At 43.3% G+C, this 23,843-nt stretch overlaps 1 protein-coding gene across 3 annotated transcripts in view; it reads left to right on the top strand.

Annotated features, from left to right (window-relative positions):
- Positions 1-7,454: 7,454 nt before the first annotated feature.
- The window catches only part of DHX8 (DEAH-box helicase 8), a 28,652-nt gene continuing 12,263 nt past the window's right edge, over positions 7,455-23,843 (top strand). For 2 of the 3 annotated variants that reach the window (XR_014078918.1, XM_081577327.1), the window contains exons 1-15: positions 7,455-7,706; positions 11,490-11,575; positions 12,073-12,145; positions 12,511-12,596; positions 13,698-13,807; positions 14,194-14,553; positions 14,928-15,072; positions 15,166-15,369; positions 16,047-16,134; positions 18,307-18,404; positions 19,359-19,506; positions 20,524-20,705; positions 22,408-22,602; positions 22,861-23,046; positions 23,482-23,692. Coding sequence is in view for 2 of the 3 variants with exons in the window: in XM_081577327.1 (XP_081433453.1) it covers positions 7,559-7,706; positions 11,490-11,575; positions 12,073-12,145; positions 12,511-12,596; positions 13,698-13,807; positions 14,194-14,553; positions 14,928-15,072; positions 15,166-15,369; positions 16,047-16,134; positions 18,307-18,404; positions 19,359-19,506; positions 20,524-20,705; positions 22,408-22,602; positions 22,861-23,046; positions 23,482-23,692 (2,320 nt within the window). In the remaining variant the exon portion in view is untranslated. Of the gene's footprint in view, positions 7,707-11,489; positions 11,576-12,072; positions 12,146-12,510; positions 12,597-13,697; positions 13,812-14,193; positions 14,554-14,927; positions 15,073-15,165; positions 15,370-16,046; positions 16,135-18,306; positions 18,405-19,358; positions 19,507-20,523; positions 20,706-22,407; positions 22,603-22,860; positions 23,047-23,481; positions 23,693-23,843 lie in introns of all 3 variants that reach the window. The other variant, XM_081577328.1, reaches the window with a different exon arrangement.

Genomic DNA, 23,843 nt, shown 5'->3' with positions numbered 1-23,843 from the left:
CCAAACTTTGCTACACATTAGGAATCACCCAAGAAGCCTTAAAAAATCCTGATGCCCAGGTCACATCCAGAGCAACGAACTCAGAGTATCTCAGAGTAAGACCCAGACAGAAATAACTGGTAAATTCTCTGAACAGGGAGTTTTAGCAGTGAATGACACAGAGTGGGTTCTCAGTACACATCTGTTGACTGAACAAATACATAAATGCATAACTTCAGAGGGTGGAAGTAAATGGCCAGGAGTTGAGTGGATAAGTTGGAGAAGGAGGCAGGAGGAGGGGGAACAGAGAACTCCGAATATAGTTTACATTTCTCAGAGCTCTGGTTATATCAGGAGATGGAGAAAGACAGTAGGATGAGCAAAAGCATACAGAGGAAAGATTTCTTATTTTTAGGTCAGTGGGGACTTGAACATGTTTGTAGGAAGAAGGTAAGAAACAAGGAGAGAGAAAGGGTAAGGATGCAAGAGATCAGAGAGGTTGTCAATGGAGGGGACAAGATGAAGAGCATCATGGGTGCATGAGCTTTGAGGAGGAGAAAGGATACATTCCTGGAGACAGAAATATCAGGTGAAAGTATGGACTGATTCCGAGATGGAGGTGAGGACAGGGATGAGAAGGAAGTCTTAAGTGGCTTTCTTTTTCCCTGTAAGTAGGAGGTGAAGTCTTCTGAAAATGATGGTGGTGGGTGTGGGTTTGGGACTTCAGAGAGTTTAGACATCTTGAGTCATATTGTATGGGAAACCACTGTCCAGAAGAGCCCTAATGGGGCCCAAGTGAAGTTCAAGATGATGAATTTATACTGGGTTGAACCTGTTTGACCTTGGGACTGTTTCTAGCAATACCCAGAAGTGTGGGAGAGAAGAAACAGGGTGACAGGAGCCACTTGGGGTTGGCAGATCAGGACAGCAAAAAACCAATGGAGGGAGGGATTCCTTGACATTTGTGAGCATATTTCCAAATGTTTGAGAGAATATGAGTGGAACTGAGAGAATGCTGATAGACTGGAAGCAAGGATAGATGAAAGATTTAGAGGCACCATGAAAATTAAGGGAAGGTCCAGTGGTAGAAAGGATACACTGGGTTAAAGAGAGGAGTTTCAGGTATTGAGGTCAGGGGAGTAAAACCGTTTCAAATAATGATGGCCTTTAGTGAATGGATTTGATGACATTATCTCTTAAATCTTGTCCAACTCTAAAACTTCAGGAGAAGTACACATGATTGAATATTGCCTTTAAACCCAAATATTCAAGTAGCTGATAGTGTGACCCCAATCAGTTCTTGTCACATGTGAAGTTTCATTAAGTCCAAGTTCCATGGGGATAAAACAGGACTGGGATTTCTGGACATGCTCAGTAAGACAGGTTGATCAACCAATATGGAATCTCTGTGTCCTGCAAAAATTTTCAGATAAGTTCTACCCACACTGCTATTTGAGAGTTAATGGAAGATTAGAGTCTTTCTGGGTCATGTGAAAGCAAATCTATGGGGGTAGTTCTCTGGTGGTTCAGTAGTTAGGACTCTGAGCTTCCACTACAGGGGGCACAGGTTCAACCCTTGCTCAGGGAATCAAGATCCTGCAAGCTGAGCAGTACAGTAAAAAAAAAAAGAAAGAAAGAAATTAAAACTAAGAAGAAACACTATCTTTGCCCCACACAAACGCATGTGAAAAACCTTTATCCTCACTTTTCCCTTTCTTCTCCCTCAGCCGATTTGCAACAAAAGAGGGTGAGATGTTGCTGTGTGGAACAAATGAACTTACTGGAAAGGTGAAACCACAGGATGGAGGTCTCAGACTAGGAACACTATTGAAAGGCAAAGGGGATGCTCATGAGGATTTGTGATCATTACTGAACCAAGCAGGGAACCGGAGGCCCTGAACTCTGTCTCTTTTCTTCTTCGCCCTGAAAGCCAGAGCCCAGCTCCCTAATTGCTCCATATGCTGGTTTTATTTGGTGGCTCAGCTGGGTGGAGTGAACCCTAGGAAGAGATGCATTCATTTTTAGTTACCTCACCAGATTGCTGATTTTCACTCTGGAGGCATCAATCACCATAATGACTATAATCCCAGGACGGAGAGGCAGCTCTTTTGGCACCAGGCTGCCACCAAAGATCCTCTGAGGCTCAGGGCCTGGAGAGCCCAGGGAGGAGTCCCACATGGCTCTTTCTGCTGGGCACTCTCAGACTTGGCACGGAGGACACACTGGGAATTCATCCTTCTTTTCTTGGGTGAAAAAAATGGAGTTTTTGGAGAAGCAGTTTCTTTGGAGTTAGTGGCAAGTGTACAGATTAACACAGACCTTTGGCCCCAAGCTAAGTGGACAGCTGTTTACACGTCTGACTTGTAAACAGAACACCAGCCCCTCTGTTCTCTCCTCTTTTCCTATCAACATATTTCTTGGTTCGCCTTGTTTTTTATTTTGCTTTATTTTTTTTGTTTTGTATCTCTCCTGAGGAAAGCCTTAAGTTCCTATAGACTGACCTCAAACAGAAACCAGAGGGTAAAGAAATACCCTCCTCCCAGAAATGGGGGCTAAATATGACTAGAGGAAAAAAAAGCTCTGTGTAACTTGTCACTTTGTTTCCTAGACTTGTAATATTCATTATTTAAAAAATTTTCTTTTTAAAGAAAATCGATATAAATGAAGTCTACAAAATATCCACTAGATCCTGAAGCTGGTCACTTAAAGGATGATTAGCATTTAAACATTTCACATGATTAAATAAACATGTGAAAATTTCTTACCACTCCCACAGAGGGTGAGGAGGTAGAGATGGGGGAATAAATTCTCTTAACAAGTTCACATCCTAAGGATGTCTAATTTTTTTTTTTTTCTTGACATTTTAAAGACAGCCCTTAAAGTGGGAGAGAAAGGAGGAGACTTGACTGTGACAAAAAAAGAAAAAGCCTGTTAAGAAGGAATTTTTTTTTTTTTTTTTGCCTAATACTATAAAACTTTGGAGAATTTAGAGCTCAAAGCATCCATTATTAATATGGATGGCAGGTTGATGGCCTGAAAAGAGAGGAAATTTAAGGTCAGGGACATTTGGGGCAAAATGGAGGTTGTGCTTGGGCATTGGAAGATAAGGCAGACAAATAAAGAATTGCAACAGGAGGAACGGTCCTGTGAGGTGGCCCTGGCCCCATCTGCCCCCTTCCCTCCCCTGACTGCCCTCGGCTGACCTGACATACTTTGTTTTTTGTCTCCAAATCACCTGCCCTTCTGTTGAGGCAGCACAGAGACCGGAGTAATAAACACAGCTTTGCCACCAGCCACGAGTGTAGCATTAAGAATATTCTCGTTCTTCCTTGGTGGCTTTCCACTGCCCTTCCACTGCCCTTCCAATCCCTAATGATACTTACCAGAACCTATCACAGTGCCTGGGCACAAAGTAGATGTTCAGTACATCATTGATGAATTGATTCAAATTTGGAGAAGAATTTGGGGGAAAAGAGTGAAAAAAAAGAGGGGTATTTCACTACTTCACTGTCTCTGGGCTTCTGTCCCTCTCAGCAAAGGCCTCAGATGAAAGGGTTCTGGTCACTGGCATCACTGTCTTTCAGTTGGTTCCCGGGCTGTCTGATTAGGTCAGGCCACAGTAGAGCAGTGAAAGTGAAGTTGTTCAGTCGTGTCCGACCTTTTGCAACCCCGTATGGACTGTACAGCCTACCAGGCTCCTCTGTCGATGGGATTCTCCAGGCAAGAATACTGGAGTGGGTTGCCATTTCCTTCTCCAGGGGATCTTCCCAACCAAGGGATCGAACCCAGGTCTTCCACATTGTAGGCGGACGCTTTACTGTCTGAGCCACCAGGGAAGTCCCAGATCAGTGAAGCAGGTGGCATTTTTTTCCTGAAGTCTCACTGCATTAATAACAAGGACAGTTGAGTGGCAGTTATATGTGTGTGTGTGCTTAGTCACTCAGTCATGTCTGACTCTTTGCAACCACATGAACTGTAGCCCACTAGGCTCCTCGGTCCATGGGGATTCCCCAGGCAAGAATACTGGAGTATTCCAGTATCTTCCCAACCAGGGATCGAACCCAGGTCTCCCGCTTTGCAGGCAGATGGTTTTACTGTCTGAGCCACCAGGGAAGCCCCAAGCAAATCATTCCGATTTTGGCTTCCAGAGCAGAGGTGTTTTCCCCTAAGATCCCAGCAGAAAAAGTCAGAGCTGTCTTGTTTGCAGCAACACCATTTTGCTTTGGTGACAGGAAGTCTGGTGGTTTTTCTCACCAACTTCCCCAAGGATGCCATCTATCAACTCCACACACTTATGTTCTTTCTGCCCTCCCCCATCTAGTCTAGGATTGCCCAGCAGCTCAAGACTTTCTTCTCTGCTTCCTACTTTCCCTCAACCCCCAAGTTCTTATCCCAAGGCCAGCAGCTGGGACCAGTCTCTGGGACAAAACAGAAATATGTGGGAATCGCGGTGAGAGTTGAACATATATATCAGTCTAAGAATAGGCATAAAAGCAAAGCCCTTGTTACTATTGGATCGGGGTGGGAAATCATTTCTTATCCATGATGGGTGGTGGTAGTGATTAAGCATAAGCTATTTGTTTCAATATTTTAAATATTGTCTTGTGAGGCAGGTTATTTACTGGGAACCATCAATAGCTGTATTAAAGAAGCCAAATGGAGGCTGTCCAAGGAAAGTAATATAATACTGATGAGCAATAATTGTACCTGGTATAATATTTCTTTCTTTTTGTTTTTTTTTGGCCGCACCCTGCAGCACATGGGATCTTAGTTTCCCAGATGGAACCCACACCCCCTGCAGTGGAAGCATAGAGTCTTAACCATTGGACTGCCAGGGAAGAACTTATCTGGTATAATATTTGGAAATATATTCAAAGGATGATCCAGAATATATCCAAATATATTCAATGTGAATTAATTCACTTTTGTTTTTTGGCCACACTGTGTGACTTGAGGGATCCTTGTTCTTGGACCAGGGATTGAACACAGGTTCTTGGCATTGAAAGCGAGAAGTCTTAACCACTGGACTGCCAGGGAATTCCCAGAATGAATTCACTTAAAAAATTATTTTATTTATTTTTTATTGAGGTATAGTTGATGTACATTATTATGTAAGTTTCAGAGGTACAACATGGTGATTCACAGTCATAATTTTTAAGGGTTATACTTTATTTATAGTTATAAAATATTGGCTGTATTTCCTGTGCTATACAAAATACCCTCGTAAGAATAAACTCACTTAAAAAAATTTTTTTAGAATACAGTTAATTTACCATGTTGTGTTAGTTTCAGGTGTACAGCAAAGTGGATCAGTCATACATATACCCACTGTTTTTTAGATTCTTTTCCCTGTGCTATATAGTAGGCTCTCATTAATTATCTGTTTTATATATAGTAGTGTATATATGTCAATCCCAATCTCCCAATTTTTCCCTTCCTGCCGTGAGCTCACTTTTATACTACATTTGGTTCAGTGTCTTTCATGGGGAGAGAGAGGAAGATTCCACACGAATGTGTGTTTGGGCTATCAATTTATCAGTATCTATGTACTTAATGTTCTCCTCTGGCTTCAAAAAGCATCCCTTGGTATTATAGGGTATATGTGTATTGCATAAAAAACTTTGACTTCTGAAAATCTGTACTTAATGGCATACACAAATAAAATCAATGTTTTGTTGTTACTATTTACTATTGAGATGTGTGTTCAATAATTCCCCCCAAAATTAAAAAAGTTTTTGTAGTTTTCCTATAGTACTCTTACCACTACTACATATTATGGTTCTATAGCCTTTCTTCCCTCAGAGCTTTTAAAACAAAACAAACTCCATGTTTTCTTCCCCCCATCCAGTTAAATATTGGAGGAAAGCAGAACATAAATGTATATATATTTTGAAGCACAAAGAAAAGAATTCAGTGGAATAAGCCCCAGGTAGCCCTGCTCCAAGCTGGCAAGTTGAGTTTGTTGATCCAGGTGCAAGATTTTCCATCCCATTCATGTGGGAAAAGAGGAAGCGAAAGGGGAGTAGGAAGAACACAGAGGGTACAGTGCTGATCCTTACGATCCTGAAAACATGGAGCTCTTGGAAGTGATGAGAACTGCAGTGAGATGGTGAAAGAACAGAGTTCAAAGATGCAGTAGTGTAATGTACCCTGAAGCTAAAAGCAAAAGGGTTTGACTCCCTCCCTTTTGATGAGAAGGCCATCAAAAGGCACTTGGGGGCACCTCCTGTTTCCTCATTCATCATGCAGAGCGGTGGGGTGTGGGAAAATCCTCACCTCACCATGTTGCTGCTGCTGCTGTTTAGCTGCTAAGTTGTGTCCAACTGTTTGCGACCCCATGGACGGACACCCCCCAGACTCCTCTGTCCATGGGATTTCCTCGGCAAGAATACTGGAGAGGGTTGCCATTTCCTTCTCCAGGGAATCTTCCAGACCCAGGGATCGAATCCGCGTCTCCTACTTGACAGGCGGAGTCTTTACCACTGAGCCACTTGGGAAGCCCCTCACCTCACCACAGGTTGTCACAAAGTAAAAGGGGACCTGAAGCAGAAGCTGGGAGACCTGAGCTTACTGACTTTGGGTTCACAGCGCAGCTAATATTTGAGGGAACAAGTTCTGAGAGGACTGAGGGTATTAGCATCTGGAAAACTGGGGGCTGAGGAGGGGTTTTCACAGGAGAGGAGCCAGGTGGCTCTCTGGTGTCTCAGACTTTGGGGATCTATGCTTGACAGACTTGATGGTGACCACGGTCTCAGCTTTGGGATTATAGCAACTGCCATTGTACTGTGTTTATGAACCAGGATCCTTGTACAGTTATCTCATTTGGTCATCACCTAAACCCAGTTAGAGCAATATCATCCAAGTTTACAGATGAGAAAACTAAGGCCCAAGAGATTAAGGTCACTCAGCTAGGTAGTGGAAGCATCAGTTTCTTCATCTGTAAAGTGAGTTAATGATAGAACCAGGCTCCATCGCCTGCTGATTTGTTACAGAATCGCTTGGAATCGTCATGATCCGAGCAGGTGCAAAGCCCCAGGAATATAGGGGTCTCCTGTTAAGCTAATCTTGCCTTTTCCAGAGTTGAATTCAGGTTCGTTTTTTTTTTCAAGACTTCTAAAGCGCAGGCACGGCGGGTGTGTGGGGGGGGTGGGGGGTGGGGGGTGGGGGGTGGGGGGGAGGAGACGGGAGGAGGTGGCGGCGCCCCGCTCCTCTGCTCGCCCTGCGCAGGCCACGGTCGCCCTCTGCCGACTCAGGGCGGAAGCGCGTGGAGAGTGTATGTTTTCGTGCCTAAAAGCCGGGCAAGAAGCTTGCCGACCTATAGAGGGCGCCCGTCAGCGTGCTGAGTAACCCATTCAGCTATCCCTTCCTCGAGCACTTCCTGTCTGATCTCTATGATCCATCCGGTTACGTCAAGACAAGTTCCTGGAGGTTTCGATTTATCGTAAACAAAAGAGAGGTGCGCCGACCCGGAAGTTGAAACTGGAGCAGGGGCGGGAGTAGGTCGGAGGGCCGGCAGTGAGGGGGCCAGGTGGGGGTAGCTTCGAAGGCCCGCTGTGAGGGGCCGGGGGAAGCCGTAGCCATGGCGGTGGCTGTGGCCGTGGCGGGAGCCGTACCCGGGACAGAGCTAGGCCCCGCGGAAGAACTCGCCAAACTCGAGTATCTGTCTTTGGTGTCAAAGGTTTGCACCGAGCTGGACAATCACTTGGGTATCAACGACAAGGATCTGGGTGAGTCTGCGGAGGTCCGTGCGGCCTCTGGGTTTGGGCTCGAGGAAGGCGGAAGGAGAAAGGGGATTGATGGGCCGAGCGTGTGGGTCCGTGTGTCTGTCTGTCACAGAGACTTGGCCCGGGGCACCTGCGGCCGTGGCGTGCTCTTGAGAATTCTCCAGGCCAAGCTGTTAGAACGGTTTTCCCAGAACTGTCAGTGAAACCCGGAGCGGCAGTCGCTGCTTGCTTCCCCCTTTGCCCTCCTACTCCTCCCCCTCCCCCCAGTCCCCCCCCCAGCACCCCCCCGTCCCCCCAGCCCCAGGTAATTAAACAGCGTTAACAGCAACAATGTAGAGTCACATGATGATGGTTATGATGATGATGTTTTTCATGGCAGCCACTTACTGAGTTCTCACTACGTGTCATACTATGCTTAGTGTTTTACTTTATGTTATTTGCTCTTCATAGCACTCTGTGAGATAGTATTTTCTGTTTATAGATTAGGAAAACAAGGCTCTGAGTAATTAAGTAACCCCCTTCAAGATCACATATCAAATGTGAGTGAGCCTGGTCTGCAATCCAAGTCTGTAACTTTAACTGGGCTCTTAACCATTCATGCTTATACTGTCTCTGAAGCACCAATTTGTAGTGTCTCTCAAACATTAGACGTCTTGGGACAAAATGCACATGGGGAGAATACAAACTGAGGAAATGGAAAAGACTAGGGCCCCACAGCTCAGGCTGCAGGCAGGTGGAATTCTCATGGAGGCAGAGGGATGGATGGGGTCTAGGGCATGGGTGGAGGAATTGACTTGATAGGCACAGGGATGCTTCATGTTAACCGGAAGGAGGGCAGAATGTGATTTTAAATGCATATGGATTTAGGGATAGGTGGTAGGGAGATGAGGGAGAGAGTTCCCATTTGACAGTTCTGTTTTCTAAATGAAGATAAAGCCATCAGTTGGAGAGATGGAATAAACGGACACATGCATGAGGAAGAGGGGTCAGGGAGGTTACAAGTATGATCTAGGGTAAGATACATAGTTTCTCTGCAGCCGTTTTTCTTATCTGTGAAATAGGAATGATACTGTGTTCTTCACAGGGTTACCACGTAGCACCTGTGTATTTTAGTTCACTTTTCTCTTGCCTGTCATCAAGATGTGTCTATCTTGTGTAATTTTTTCTCAGTTTACTCTTTTTGATAATGGGGTGATAGACTGGTCAGTTTGCTATCTCTCTGGGTAATGTGTTCCTTCATTCACCAAATGTTCATTGAGCTGGGGGATTAGGAATACAGCAGAGTACAAGATAGATTCCCTCAGTGGGCTTACATTGTTTCCCTCTCTCTTTTAAGCTACAGAGTACTAGTGCCTTAGCCCTTTTTAGAGGAAATAAAAAGTTCTTGAGACCAAAACTGCCCCACCTCCACCTTCACAGGCCACTTGCAAGTCCAGGTTGTCACCTGCTATAGATTGGAGGTTTCAATGACCGCCTCCTTGGGTTTGATTAATTTATTAGAGCAGCTCACAGAACTCAGAGACACATTTTACTAGCTGATTTATTATAAAAGGATGTAACAGCTAAATGGAAGGTATGTAACAAGGAGAGAGGAGCTCCCATGCTCTCTGAGTGCCCCCCTCTCCCTGAACCTCCATGCATTCACCAACCTGGAAACTCTCCAAACCCTCTCTGGGTATTTATGGAGGCCTCATTGTATGAGCACATACTTGTATGCATTATATAGGCACAGCTCGCGTTGTATAGGCACAGCTGATTAAATCATTGGCCATTGATGATGTTGTTCAGTTGCCAAGTCATGTCCGACTCTTTGCGACCCATGGACTGCAGCACGCCAGGCTTCCCCATCCAAACTCTGTCTCCCAGAGTTTGCTCAAACTCATGTCCATGGATGAGTGATGCCATCCAACCATTGATGACTGAACTCAATCTCCAGCCGCTCTTCCCTTCCAGAGATCAGGGTGGGGCTGAAAGTTCCAGCCCTCTAGTCTCTTGATTGGTTTCCTTGACAACTAACCCTCATCCTAGTTACCTAGGGGCTTTCCTAAGGTTATCACAGAAAAGTGAAAAAAAAAAAGAATAACTTATTCTCTGCATTTAGGAAATTCCAAGGGTTTAGGAGCTCCACGCCAAGGATGGAAACCAAATATGTGTTTCTTCTTGTAAATCACAGTATCACAGTGTTAAACACAGATTTACGGAATCAGTAACATTAAAAATAGTAATATTGGAAAAGTGTGATTGCCAGAGTTGGTTTTAGTAACAAAAAAGCTAAGTTGCCAGAGTTGGTTTTAATAACAGAAAGTTATATATTTATTTCTTGTGTGTTTTACTTGTTGACTTGATTTTTTTATTCTGACCTTGATGTATTATCATTTAAATCAGTGTCATTATTTTTCCTGTTTTCAACAATGAGCTTGTTTTTAATTACTGATTCATTTTTGATAGTTCAGTTATATGATGTCCTCATATAATTCCAAACATTAAAAATAAATCCTCATTAATGACAGCTACAGTGTGAATGCTGGTGACTGCTTTAGGATTGGCTCTTTTGAGCATTGTATGACTAGCACCTTGTGATTTAGTTCTCTGTCCACATTCTCTAAAGAATTTGGGCTCTGAAATCAGATTTCTAGATTCCAGTTCTGGTTCTACCAATTATTTTGGGGTAGGTCATTGTCTCAAACCCTCAGCCTCCTCATCTGTGAAACAGGGACAATAGTACTACCTACCTATAAGGGTTATTGTGAGAACCATGGGGGTAACCCATGTGAAGCACTTAGCACTTGGCTGGAATGTAGTAGATGTTTGAGAAGTCTTAACCATTGGCACTGTTGTTATTAACTTGTTATTAAATAAAAAACCTGATGGCATCTGGCTTTCACTTAACATCATAAAAAAGGTAAAGGCAATGGAAATGCCTTTGGAAATGCCATGGAAATGGTATGTGGTACTAGTTTATAAGTTGGTTATCCAGATCTTCCGTGTTACCATTATTATTTTTTAGGATTAAAATCCAAATGAAGGGAATTGCCTGGTGGTCCAGTGGTTAGGGCGCCATACTTTCCTTGCCGGGGACCTGGGTTCAATCCCTGGCTGGGGAACTAAGATCTTGAAAGCCGTATGGCATGACCAAAAGAAAAAGTCCAACTGAAATCATTAGAAGTTGAGGCTATTTTCTCAATCTATCATAAAATGCACTTTTCTCCTGAAAGTCTCTTAATTAATAAATAGTTCTAATGTTGGAAATTTTGAGAACTAGGCAGGTTTGTGAAAGTTGGGGGCGGGGAGCAAGTGAGTCTTTCACCAACTTGGATATTGTACCACCCAGCAGCTGCCTGGCCCTCATATATATTATAGATCGTGTGTGTCCTTTCAGAAACTGTAGAAAGCATCCTTTTGTGTCCATGTGTGCATGCCTGTGCACGTGTGCATCAGCTCATGACCTTGGACATGCTTGCCTCTAGAATCTGTGTGGTGGAGTGCATACCTAGCAGTTTCATGAAGAGTACAGTGATCTGTGACAAGGAGGTCTTCCTCTCTCACATGCACTCAAAGGCCTGGTGATCTATGTCTTCTTTTTATTTATGAAGATTAACTAGGCTGTACATGGATAATCTTGGTAATCTAAATTCTTTCTCTACTCTTACTGAATGGTGCTTTTCAGTTTTTATGAAGACTGAAGACTGTTGGATAACCAAACTGGTTTTATTTTTAACATACTTGAAACTGATTTCTTCCTCAAGTCTCCATTCTCCTGGTTTTAATCCCTTTTCTCATTTGCAGCTGAATTTGTGATCAGTCTTGCTGAGAAAAATACCACCTTTGATACTTTCAAGGCTTCGCTGGTCAAAAATGGTGCAGAATTCACGGTATGTGTACATAGAGACCCACGTTTTAATATCACTGTTGGATTTAAATTTTGATAGTACATGCCAATAAAGTGAACCATTAAGTATGTGATGTTTGCATGCCACTAAGCAGTGGTGATATAACTTAATTGCCTGTGACATCTTTCTAGGAAAATGGGGCAGAATTTCCATTATTAAGTCTTTATGGGTGCTTACATTCTTGTTCTGTGAATCAGGAAGTCAAAAACAAGAGTCTAGGTGTGAAAGGTAGTTCTAAACCATGGGAAATAAAATAGTTGAAGGGAACTAAGTTACATCCCTGCAAAGAGTCATAAATATCAGTTTTCTCTGAGGCTACGTTACTAGGTTCGGGCCACATCAGGTTGACACTCTGCTTTATTTGTCCCAGTTAGCTAAATTCAGGTGCATTACCACTCTTTCTAAAGGACACCCCTTTTCTTAGTGTTTTTAAGCACTGATCCAGGAGCTGACAATCTTTGTTCTGTTTCTTTTCAAAGGATTCACTCATTAGTAACTTGCTGCGTCTCATACAAACCATGCGGCCTCCAGCAAAACCTTCTACTAGCAAAGGTGAGCAGAGCTTCTAGCCAAGCTTCGTCTCCAGTATGGTTTAGGTTGTGAGCATCCTGTGAATTGCATTTGTTTACCTTGCGGCAGCTGCTGAACAAGTAGATTAAAGTAATAAGACATAACCAATCAAATGCATACTGAATCACACTCCCTATCCCCATGCCAGTATAGTTGTTGAGGGTTTTGTAATCAGTATTTTTTTTTTTAGTAAGTTGAATTACGTTTATAGTAATGTATAAGAGTAATATGTAGAAAAATGTTTTTAGTTTGGTGCAAATCTAATGTTGAAGTTATTTTGTTAATCACTAAGAATGTTAATTGTGTCTTTTTTTTTTTTTACCCTTTCATGCTTTTAATGAATTAAGATCCAGTTGTTAAGCCCAAAACTGAAAAAGAAAAGCTGAAGGAACTCTTCCCAGTCCTTTGCCAGCCAGACAACCCTTCTGTTCGGGTACTGATACCATTTTGAGCTTGTCTACTGCAGCTACATGTCCCCCCACCTCACCCCTTTTCTCTATCTCATTAGTTATTAATTTTAAGTTTGCCTTCACTGTAGCATATTAGTATTTTTCAAAGTAAAAGTGTCTGGTCACTCCCTGAGCACGTAATGTGTGTAGAGTAGTGTTAAAAGGGTTCAAAGAAAGATATTCCAGGGAAATGAGATTTGAAATTGTGGGAAGCAATGATTAAGGAATATGGAAAAAGTGTGAAATAACTTTAAGTTCTGAAACAACTGCCTGTTGTGCAAAATTAGATTTTTTTCATTGTTATGTATTTTGTGTATGTGTTCAGTCATGTCCAGCTCTTTTCGACTCCATGGACTGTAACCCACCAGACTCCTCTGTCCATGGAATTTTCCAGGCAAGAATACTGGAGCAGCTTGCCTACTCCAGGGGATCTTCCCTGACCAGGGATCAAACCTGCATCTCCTGCACTGGCAGGCAGATTCAAAGTGTTTTGATTTTTTAATTTCACTAGTACCTACTATATGCCAAGCTGTTATAACTATCAGGGTACAGTGGTGAACAAAACAGACTAGAGTGTCTGCCCTCTTGGAAATTACATCCTGGTACTGGGGCAGGGAATGAACGTGTAAACTCCTCTAGTGGGGAGGAGACAGGCAGTACCCAAGTAAGTAGATGGTATAGCTGATAGCAATGAGAACTATGGAGAAAAATAAAGAGGTGAAAGAGGGAAGGGAGTGTAGAGGGAGATGGAGAATGCTGTGTAAAAATTTTGACATCTACTTTCTGTTCATAATCACTACTTGCATGCTTTCATGGGAGGGGTGGTACCTAATTGCCACCATAAGGCTTGTATTAAGCACAAAGGGGATTTGCCAAGTGTGGAAATGACTTCCAGGAGCCTTTGCTCATTCCTTCTCCCTCTGTCTCAAATTGTGTTGGAAATCTCTGCCCCCTCTGATTCCTTCACATTAGTGGTCAGAACTGTAGGGACTGTTAGATTTGCAGATGACCATGAAGTACAGATTCTTGAGAGTGGACTTTTCTTGTCCCCTTTTCTCCTGACGTGGCTGCCTCTGTCTCTGTAGACCATGCTGGATGAGGATGATGTAAAAGTCGCTGTGGATGTCCTGAAAGAACTAGAGGCCTTGATGCCCAGTGCAGCAGGCCAGGAGAAGCACAGAGACACCGAGCACCGGTTTGTCCCTAGCATCCTATCCTTTGCAAGTTTAGGATATAGTGATAGTTGAATTGTGGACCAACCAAGCAAAACTCTGGGCAAGTTTACAGAATCTAGACTGGCCACGTACCATACTGTTGAATCTATTTTTATTCCTCCCTGGCGAGAGTGTTTAGGCAGCAAGTGCTGAGATGTTCAGCAGATAGAAATTTGGGTTGAAAGAGGGCTGAATACGTTTGTGGTCTCCTCTGTTACTGGCCTGCAGGGATGTCAGTCATAGCTACTGAAACTCCAGTTCAGCATTTAGTGGGTACCTTCCATATGCATGGCACTGTGTTAGGTGCTTGGGAAGGCGAGGATGGAATTGGGCTGGTTTTGTTTTTCAAACAAGTATTTGTTGCTAGGGACAAGGCCAAGAAAAAGAAGCGCAGCCGGAGCCGAGAGCGAGACCGAGACCGTGACCGCGAGCGAGAACGAGAACGTGATAGAGACCATAAGCGGAGACACCGGTCCCGCTCTCGATCACGTTCCCGGACCCGGGACAGGAATAAGGGGAAGTCTAGATACCGGTCCAGGAGCAGAAGTCAGAGTCCCCCCAGAGATCGGAAAGACCGAGACAAGTATGGGGAGCGGAATCTGGACAGGTGGCGGGATAAGCACGTGGACCGCCCTCCCCCAGAAGAGCCTGCCATCGGGGACATTTACAACGGCAAGGTTACCAGCATCATGCAGTTTGGATGTTTTGTGCAGCTGGAGGGACTGAGGTAATGACACCAGCAAAGGGCAGGATTTCTTTTATCACTGGGGATTTTCATATTTTAAAAAGTGACTGTGTCAGGCTGTTAGAAGTTGACCTTTTATTTGAAATGTCATAGAGCCATTTATTCCTTCCTCTGACTTTAGGAGATCCGCCCTTTTGCTAGTTGACACAGATGAGAATTTATTGCCCCCCACTTCCACCCTAGCCCCTAACTTTTTCTTTGGGAAGGTGGTAATTCTAGTTTATTGTTTGGCCAGTTTCTTGGAACTTTGCTCTTGAGTTTAAGACCCATTTCCCTCTGTTCATTTCCAACAAGGGTGGAAGATGGTTGGGGGAGAGGTATTTTAGGCATGTTCCTGATGTGTCTGACTCCCTCAGGAAGCGGTGGGAAGGCCTGGTGCACATCTCTGAGCTCCGGCGGGAAGGCCGTGTGGCCAATGTGGCTGATGTGGTGAGCAAAGGCCAGAGGGTCAAGGTCAAAGTACTGTCCTTCACCGGGACCAAAACTAGCTTGAGCATGAAGGTAGGTGAGTTGTGCAGCTGGTTTCCACATCTAATGGTCAAGGACGCATAAGAGAATGGCAAGTAAGCTCTCTCCCTTGTCTTTGTGCCTTAGGATGTGGATCAAGAGACCGGAGAAGATCTAAACCCAAATCGACGGCGGAATCTTGTTGGGGAGACCAATGAGGAGACCTCTATGAGGAATCCAGACAGGCCCACCCACCTGTCCCTCGTCAGTGCCCCTGAAGTAGAGGATGACTCACTAGAGCGCAAGCGCCTTACCCGCATCTCTGACCCAGAGAAGTGGGAGATCAAGCAGGTTGGGGCCCTTTGCTTTTATGGCCACAGTCATTCAGGGTGTAGCATGATGGTTATGAGTGTGGACCCTGAACCATGATGGCCTGGGCTGACTTCAGACCACTCAGCTTATCATCCTGAGCCGTGTTATACTACATCTTTGTGCTTCAGAGCCCCCATCTGTAAAACAGGGCCAGTGTTGGCATTGTGGGGATTAAATGAGTTAGTAGAAGTGACGTTCTTAGATAAATGGCTGCATGTGGTGAGTGCTGTTTGAGTGATCGTTCTTGTTTTCATCATTTGTCGGTAAACATCAAAACCTCAGTGTGCCAGGCCACTGTGCGAAAACTAGGGCTATGAGGATAAATCTATCATGGTTCCTACCCTTGAGGAACTCCAAGTCCGGTGGAGGAGACAGATTGAAGCAAATAACTGGGAAGGTTTACCTTCTATATAATATGGAATGTGCAGAGTGCTATGGAGTCAGGGAGCAGATAACATGTCCTGGGAATGCGACTCTTGAGCTGTGCTTTTGGGCATGATGTGCCATCAGGGGTGGGATATATGGTGTTTGAGGCCCTGCAGTCTTGGGTCAGCAGAGGAAAAAACCTTGGTTTCCTACATGAAGTCTTTGCATAAAGTCAAAAGAAGAGTGTTGATCTAGCAGGCAACAAATGTTTCCTTTTATCCTTTGGCTAGATGATTGCTGCCAATGTCCTTTCCAAGGAAGAGTTCCCAGACTTCGATGAAGAGACTGGCATTCTCCCTAAAGTGGATGATGAAGAAGGTAACCAGCCAGTTAGATGGAGCAGGATAATGGATTGGGAGGACACTTGGCAAGTTCAGCCATGGATAGGATTTATTTGTAGTTTAAACCAGTAGTTACACTCATCTGTTTCTTGGGTCTCACAGCTCTTCTCTCAAAGAACAAGGGTCCTTTCATGATGGAGGCAAAAAAAACCTTATTTTTCTGATGAATGTCTATATATTGCTATACTTGTTGCTTATGATCAGTTTTTAGGATATAAGGTGATAACAATCAGTTTTTAAGATACAAGAAGTTCTAGTATTTTGGGGAGTGAATTTGATCTCATATTTTTAGTAATTGTTCTCTAAACCTTGGATCCACCTAGATTACTTCTGAGTTGCCATGGAAACAATTTTTAAGCTTAGCCCATTGGCAGTTTTTTTAAAAAATTGTGAAATAAATTCCTTAATGAAGTGTATATGGTTTGTATAACAATAACAAATGAAAACCTGTGTACCTACCACCCAATTCAGTTCAGTTCAGTGGCTCAGTCATGCCCAACTCTTTGCAACCCCATGAACCGCAGCACGCCAGGCCTCCCTGTCCATCACCAACTCCCGGAGTTTACCCAAACTCATGTCCATTGAGTTGGTGATGCCATCCAACCATCTCATCCTCTGTCGTCCCCTTCTCCTCCTGCCCTCAATCTTTCCCAGCATCAGGGTCTTTTCAAATGAGTCAGCTCTTTGCATCAGGTGGCCAAAGGATTAGAGTTTCAGCTTCAACATCAGTCCTTCCAATGAACACCCAGGGCTGATCTCCTTTAGGATGGACTGGTTGGATTTCCTTGCAGTCCAAGGGACTCTCAAGAGTCTTCTCCAACACCACAGTTCAAAAGCATCAATTCTTTGGCGCTCAGCTTTCTTTATAGTCCAACTCTCATATCCATACATGACTACTGGAAAAACCATAGCCTTGACTAGACGGACCTTTGTTGGCAAAGTAATGTCTCTGCTTTTTAATATGCTGTCTAGTTTGGTCATAACTTTCCTTCCAAGGAGTAAGCGTCTTTTAATTTCATGGCTGCAAACACCATCTGCAGTGATTTTGGAGCCCCAAAAAATAAAGTCAGCCACTGTTTTTCCGCTGTTACCCCATCTATTTGCCATGAAGTGATGGGACCGGATGCCATGATCTTAGTTTTCTGAATGTTGAGCTTTAAGCCAACTTTTTCACTCTCCTCTTTCGCTTTCATCAAGAGGCTCTTTAGTTCTCCTTCACTTTCTGCCATAAGAGTAGAACTTTGTCAGCACCTTTGAAGCCCTTACATGCTCGCTCTGATTGGAACTTCTTCTTCTTCTGGGTAATCACTGTCCTGAATTTTGCCTTATTTCCTGGTTTTCTTTAGCATCTTACCACCTATCTATCCCTAAACACTGTATTGTTTAGTTTGTTTTTGAACTTCCTTTTTTTTCTTGAGTCACCATTATTCTTTCAGTATATATCTATGTTGATTTTTATAATTAAATTTCATTCGTTTTCACTGCTGTAGAGTTTTTCTGTGTATAAATTTGCCATAATTTATCCATTTTACTTTTGATGGGCATATGGGCTGTTTTCTGGGGGTTTTCTGTTTGCCTTTATGAAAAGTTCTATTATGAAATTCCTGTACTTGTCTATTAATGCACGTGTGTAAGACTGTCTCTTTTTCCTGAATATGTGGGAGGAGAATTACTAGGTAGCAGGACATGTATGTGTTCAACTTTACCAGGCAATCCCCATTGTTTTCTAAAGTTTTTGTACCAATTTACATTACTACTGTAAGCGTAAGTGAGATTCTGTTGCTCTATATCCTTGCCAACATTTGATGTTATCCAACTAAACTTTTTTCCCCCCATCTATTGTGGGCTAAGAGTTGTTATTCCACATGAAGTTGAATGGCAAATGCCTTAGTACCATTTAGAATATCAGACAATTTTCCACAGGCTTAACTTCTTTTGAAAGAAGCTCTGATCTGTTCTTCGGCTGGAGCACAAATGCCTCGAAATGGCTGGTGGGCAGGGTAGACAGTCACCCACATTAGAGTTTCGACCTTGGGAGCTATCTTTGATAAAGATTGCTGATGCCTGTGAAAATTAATGGCTTATGTGGGAACAATTGGTCATTTACGTCTTTTGTTTTTGGCTAATTCTTCTTTTGGGGGATTTTCAGATGAGGACCTTGAGATCGAGCTGGTTGAGGAAGAGCCTCCATTCCTGAGAGGGCACACCAAGCAAAGCATGGACATGAGCCCTATCAAAATCGTTAAGGTGAGAAACACTGGAACTCTAACCTGGATGTGTCAAGTGAACTTCTTTTCCTAAAGTAACGATTCAGTTTTTCAGAGCAGGTTACTAGATCTGAGTAAGCAGAACTCAGGCCACAGGAGGCAGTAGTGACAGTTGGTTGGGGTCTAGAATGTTTTTGTTATAGAGGAAGATTGACTTGACTTTGTTGTTTTTGCCTTTTAAATTCTTACAGTCTCATTTTAGTGTGTTTTTGGGAGGAAGCAGAGATAAATATGAGTGCTGAATCTATCATCACTGCCTTTGTCCAGGCTTTAGGGCTTGAGTCATCACCTTACAGGTTCAAGGGCAATTGTTAAAGGATCACTTGACCAATTGGGGTTCCCAGTAGAAAGCTATAGCACTAGATGTTGTGGAGGGCAGAGCTGTGAGTAGAATTCATGGAATTGTTATGATAAAATTTGGGGTTTGGAAGAAGGATCTTAAAGGCCCAACTGTTGCTTGTAATCCAACCATATATCCTCTGCAATGTTCATCTCACGTGGTCTTCTCATGTCTGCTTGACAGTGTTGGTGACAGGGAATTCACCAGCTCTTGAGACCCATTGCATCCCCAGATGGATCTGATCAGTAGACTTCTTTAGATAGAGCTAAATATGTCTTATTGAGGTATCTACATTGGTCTTAATTTTAATCCTCAGGATCATACACAAGAATATGGCTTTTCTCTTGGGGTTCTCATCTTCAAGCCCAAAATCCCCAATTCTTTCAGTGATTTATTGCTGTCCTTGTTCATGTTCTTTGAATATGGTACAGTTGATCGACTTCTTTCATGGAGTCTAGTATGTTGATATGAAGTTTCTTCTGGGTGAGTTTCTCTTTTAGATTTGAGTGGCTTAACAAGCTACATTGTATTTCCTGGATATTCAATGCATGCTGAGATCCCATTCTGCTGTTGCCTTGTCCTCTGTTGCACTAGAATCCGGATGGCTCCCTCTCCCAAGCAGCAATGATGCAGAGTGCCTTGGCCAAAGAAAGGCGGGAACTTAAGCAAGCACAACGGGAAGCTGAGATGGATTCTATTCCCATGGGACTCAACAAACATTGGGTTGATCCTTTGCCTGATGGTAGGACTCTGGGGGAGGGTGGATATGTGGACTTAAAAAAAATCTGAACCTTCAAATATACAGGGAGAGGGTATTGCCATCACTTAACTGAAGATTGAGCATTGACTTTGGTGATTCAGTTTTTCCCTTCAGTTAGAGCACGTTTTCGTTTGTTTTGTTATTTAAATGTTTTAGTAACTGTGGTCAAATCATTAGACTGGCTGTTTTCTTTTGAATAACTTAAAAATTTTTATTCTAAAGATAATACAGCTCTGAAACTTCTCTTTTCATATAATTCTTTGTGTAGTAAATATTAACTGACTGCTGGATACAGTCATAGCAAGTACTGTTTGTGTTAGGTCGGTGGGGATACAGCTGTAAAGAAGACAGACATGGTCCTTGCTCTTATAAGGTTTACAGTTTAGTGGGGAAGATGGATATTAACCGGATAATTACCGAATAACTAATTAGTTAAATCACAAACCAGTGCTAGGTAAGAAGTAGAGGTGTGGTTGGCTATTGTGGATCACTTCCCTGGGAAGACGAAGGCCTGAAGGATAAATAGGATTTAGTCTGTCCATGGGGATGACATGGGGATTGGGGAGTATGTTCCAGGCTCAGGAATAGCCTGTGCTGAGGCTGTGATGTCAGAAAGAAGACCTGTGTGGCTGTAGCAGAGTGATGGGTGGAGTTCATGGAGAAAGGGGTGAGATGTGGCCGCCAGGATTTTGTAGATGGCGTTAGGAATTGGGGCTGAGTCCTGGCGTTCATTGGGAAATGGTGCAAAGTTCTAAATTGGGGAGTGGCAAGATCAGAGTGGGATTTCCAAAGGATTATTGAGGGTGCCCTGCAGAATGGATTGGATGGGTTAAGAGTAAACATATGTGTTGAGTTAGGAGGCTTTTATAATAGTTCAGAGGAGAGATGATGGCTTAAAGACAGGATGCAGAGAGAAGGAATGTACTGGAGAAATGTGATCTGTTGAGGGTTGGGAAGGGACAGTGAGATTGATAAGAAGTTGCCTGTTTTCCTTTGCAGCGGAAGGCAGGCAGATTGCTGCCAACATGAGGGGTATTGGGATGATGCCCAATGACATTCCTGAGTGGAAGAAGCATGCCTTTGGGGGCAACAAAGCTTCATATGGAAAAAAGACCCAGATGTCAATCATTGAACAGAGGGAGAGCCTGCCCATCTACAAGCTGAAGGAGCAGCTAGTACAGGTGAGAAGCTCTTTATGACCTGTTGGTGGAGAAATCAGGGTGTTTTCTGAAAGAAGGATGACATATCTTAATTGAAATCAGTGCATTTGAAGTGGCTTTTCTGAAGGGAATAGGAAAAAAAACAATATTTCCAACTACTAAAAAAAACACGTATATATTAGTCTACATATTTTTTCCTATGAGGAAATAAATCTATTTGAACTGGGGATCCCTGGAGCAGTTAACAAGTGGGCAGAGTATTGTGTTGAGTAAGAAAAATGGGGATGCTTGTCTTCCCATTGAGGCAGGTCTTTGCTTCAGGTACTTATTTCCATTTCTTGCGATCTGATTTAAGATCATGAAACCTTCCTGAGGCAACATACTTTATTAGTTTCCAGCAAATCCTTTCAATGATCTCTTATACATATACAAACAAGTACAAATATATGTATGTACATACACACAGAGGTATTGTACGTTTTATATGAATCGTGTGTTTCTAGATGGCAGCGTATTATATATACTGTTCTGTATTTTGCTTTTTCCCCCCTCAGTGACACAGCTCAGCATTGTTCCCTATTTTCTTTAGTGCTTTGTTATGTGGGTGTACTGTGGCTTATTTAACTAGTCCTGTGTTAATAGACATGTAGGTTGATGGCAATCCTTTGCTGTTATAAACAGTGTAGAAATCAAGTGACTTTAGGGGGTAAGGTACTGGAGATTTGAGAATGACAGTAGAAAGGAACTCTATATTTAGCTTTTTTATTTGCTACTGAATTCTTTAATCATGTGCATATAATACTTGGGAAAACACATATATGTATATAAAATATCAGGGTGAGCTGGATAGTTTATGCTTTTAGCATCATTGTATTTTTATGAGTTTAAGGAAAACAATACATTTTTAAATAATTGAGTCAGTTTAAAGAAAAAAAAGAATACTTACGGAATTCTCTGGTGGTCCAGTGGTTAGGACTCCATGCTTTCACTGCAGGGGGCCCAAGTTTTATCCCTGGCTGGGGAACTGAGATCCTGCATGCTTCTTGGAGCATCCAAAAATGTAAATAAATTTAAAAGTTTAAAGTTTTTAATTTGTTATGCATGCGTGTGTGCTCGGTCGCAAAGTCATGTCCGACTCTTTTGTGACCTCATGGACTGCAGCCTTCCAGGCTCCACTGTCTGTGGGATTTCCCAGGCAAGACTACTGGAGTGGGTTGCCATTCCCTTCTCCAGGGGATCTTCCTGACCCAGGGATCAAACCATATCTCCTGCATTGGCAGTCAGATTCTATACCACTGAGCCACCTGGGAAAGTGTTGAAAGTGAAAGTGTTGAAAGTGAAAGTGTTAGTTACTCAGTCGTGTCCGACTCTTTGTGACCCCATAGACTGTAGCCTACCAGACTCCTCTGTCCATGGAATTTTCCGGGCAAGAATACTTGAGTGGGTAGCCATTCCCTTCTTCAGGGGATCTTCCTGACCCACATCTCCTGCATGCAGGCAGATTCTTTACCTACTAAGCTGAAAAAGAACATCACCCATAGAAAATCACCATGAATATGTTTTTCTATGCATACTTAAAAATTTAAACGCTGGTTGTCATCTTACATATGTGCACCACTGTTTCCCCTTTTTCTCCTTTAATGTTAGAACTTAACCAATTATTTTACTCCTGAGTAACGTGTGGCAGATTTTAATGACCTTACTTACATTTGGTTGCTTTCAGGCTGTCCATGACAATCAGATCCTGATTGTTATTGGAGAGACAGGATCTGGGAAAACCACGCAGATCACCCAGTACCTGGCGGAGGCGGGCTACACTTCCAGGGGCAAGATTGGATGTACCCAGCCTAGAAGAGTAGCGGCCATGTCTGTGGCCAAAAGAGTGTCAGAGGAGTTCGGTTGTTGCTTAGGCCAGGAGGTGAGTGGGTGATGATGCTGTTCTTGGAATAATACTACCTTTTTTCAGGTTTTTCCTGAGAGAGAGAGGGTTTCTCATGTTCATCAGATCTGTTCAGGATCAAACCCCAGGCAGATTTTACTTTGAGGAAATCACTGTACATCTTGGTCAAATTCTATCTATTAAGGTTATGGGTAATAGTCTGGGCTGAAATCGTGAGTGAAGATTGCAAAAAGGAGAGGTTTGTGTCTAAGGTTTTCTACTTCTGTTCCGCTTTAGGTGGGCTACACCATTCGATTTGAGGACTGCACCAGCCCCGAAACAGTCATCAAGTACATGACAGACGGGATGTTGCTCCGAGAGTGCCTGATCGACCCCGACCTCACTCAGTATGCAATCATCATGTTGGACGAGGCGCACGAGAGAACAATTCACACTGATGTGCTCTTTGGATTGCTGAAAAAGGTAACTAGATGCTCTTCAGTGACCCTTCTGCCTGTTGGGAACTGAATTCTGGGAATAGATGTTATTTTTTAAGATTTACTTACTTTATCATTTGTTTATTTTTAGCTGTGCAGGGTCTTTGTGGGCTTTCTCAAGTTGCAGAGAGCAGGGGCTACTCTCTAGTTGTGGTGCGGGGCTTCTCATTGCAGGGGCTCCTCTTGGTGGAGCACGGGCTCTAGTCGTTCTGGCACATGGGCTCAGGGGTTGTGGCGCATGGGCTTAGCTGCTCTGCGGCATGCGGGATCTTCCCGGACCAGGGATTGAACCCATTTCTCCTGCGTTGGCAGGAGGATTCCTAACCATTAGACCACCAGGAAAGCCCTGGGAGTTGGATTTGAGTACCTGTGCCTTTTTTGGGCAGTCTTTTTTAGTAAGCTGCATTGCATTTCCCTTTAGACGGTTCAGAAACGACAGGACATGAAACTGATTGTCACCTCAGCCACCTTGGATGCTGTGAAGTTTTCTCAGTACTTCTATGAAGCTCCCATCTTTACCATCCCAGGTCGAACATACCCAGTGGAAATATTGTACACAAAGGAACCTGAAACCGATTATCTAGATGCCAGCTTGATCACGGTCATGCAGATCCACTTAACAGAACCACCAGGTAGGGGGCAAAGAGCATTTTTCCTCTTAGGCCAAAAGTCCTGATGTGGGTATTTTTGCACATTTTTTTAAAAAATGGCTTTTTAATATTGGTTGGTCTGTAGGTCTCAGGTTTGCATGTTTGAAGTGGTGGTGATGAAAATATAAATAAT

Source organism: Giraffa tippelskirchi, chromosome 3, assembly GCF_054371585.1.
Source record: "Giraffa tippelskirchi isolate mGirTip1 chromosome 3, T2T-mGirTip1v1.2.pri, whole genome shotgun sequence".
NCBI classification, from domain to species: Eukaryota; Metazoa; Chordata; class Mammalia; order Artiodactyla; family Giraffidae; genus Giraffa; species Giraffa tippelskirchi.
This window is presented reverse-complemented; position numbering and strand designations above follow the sequence as displayed.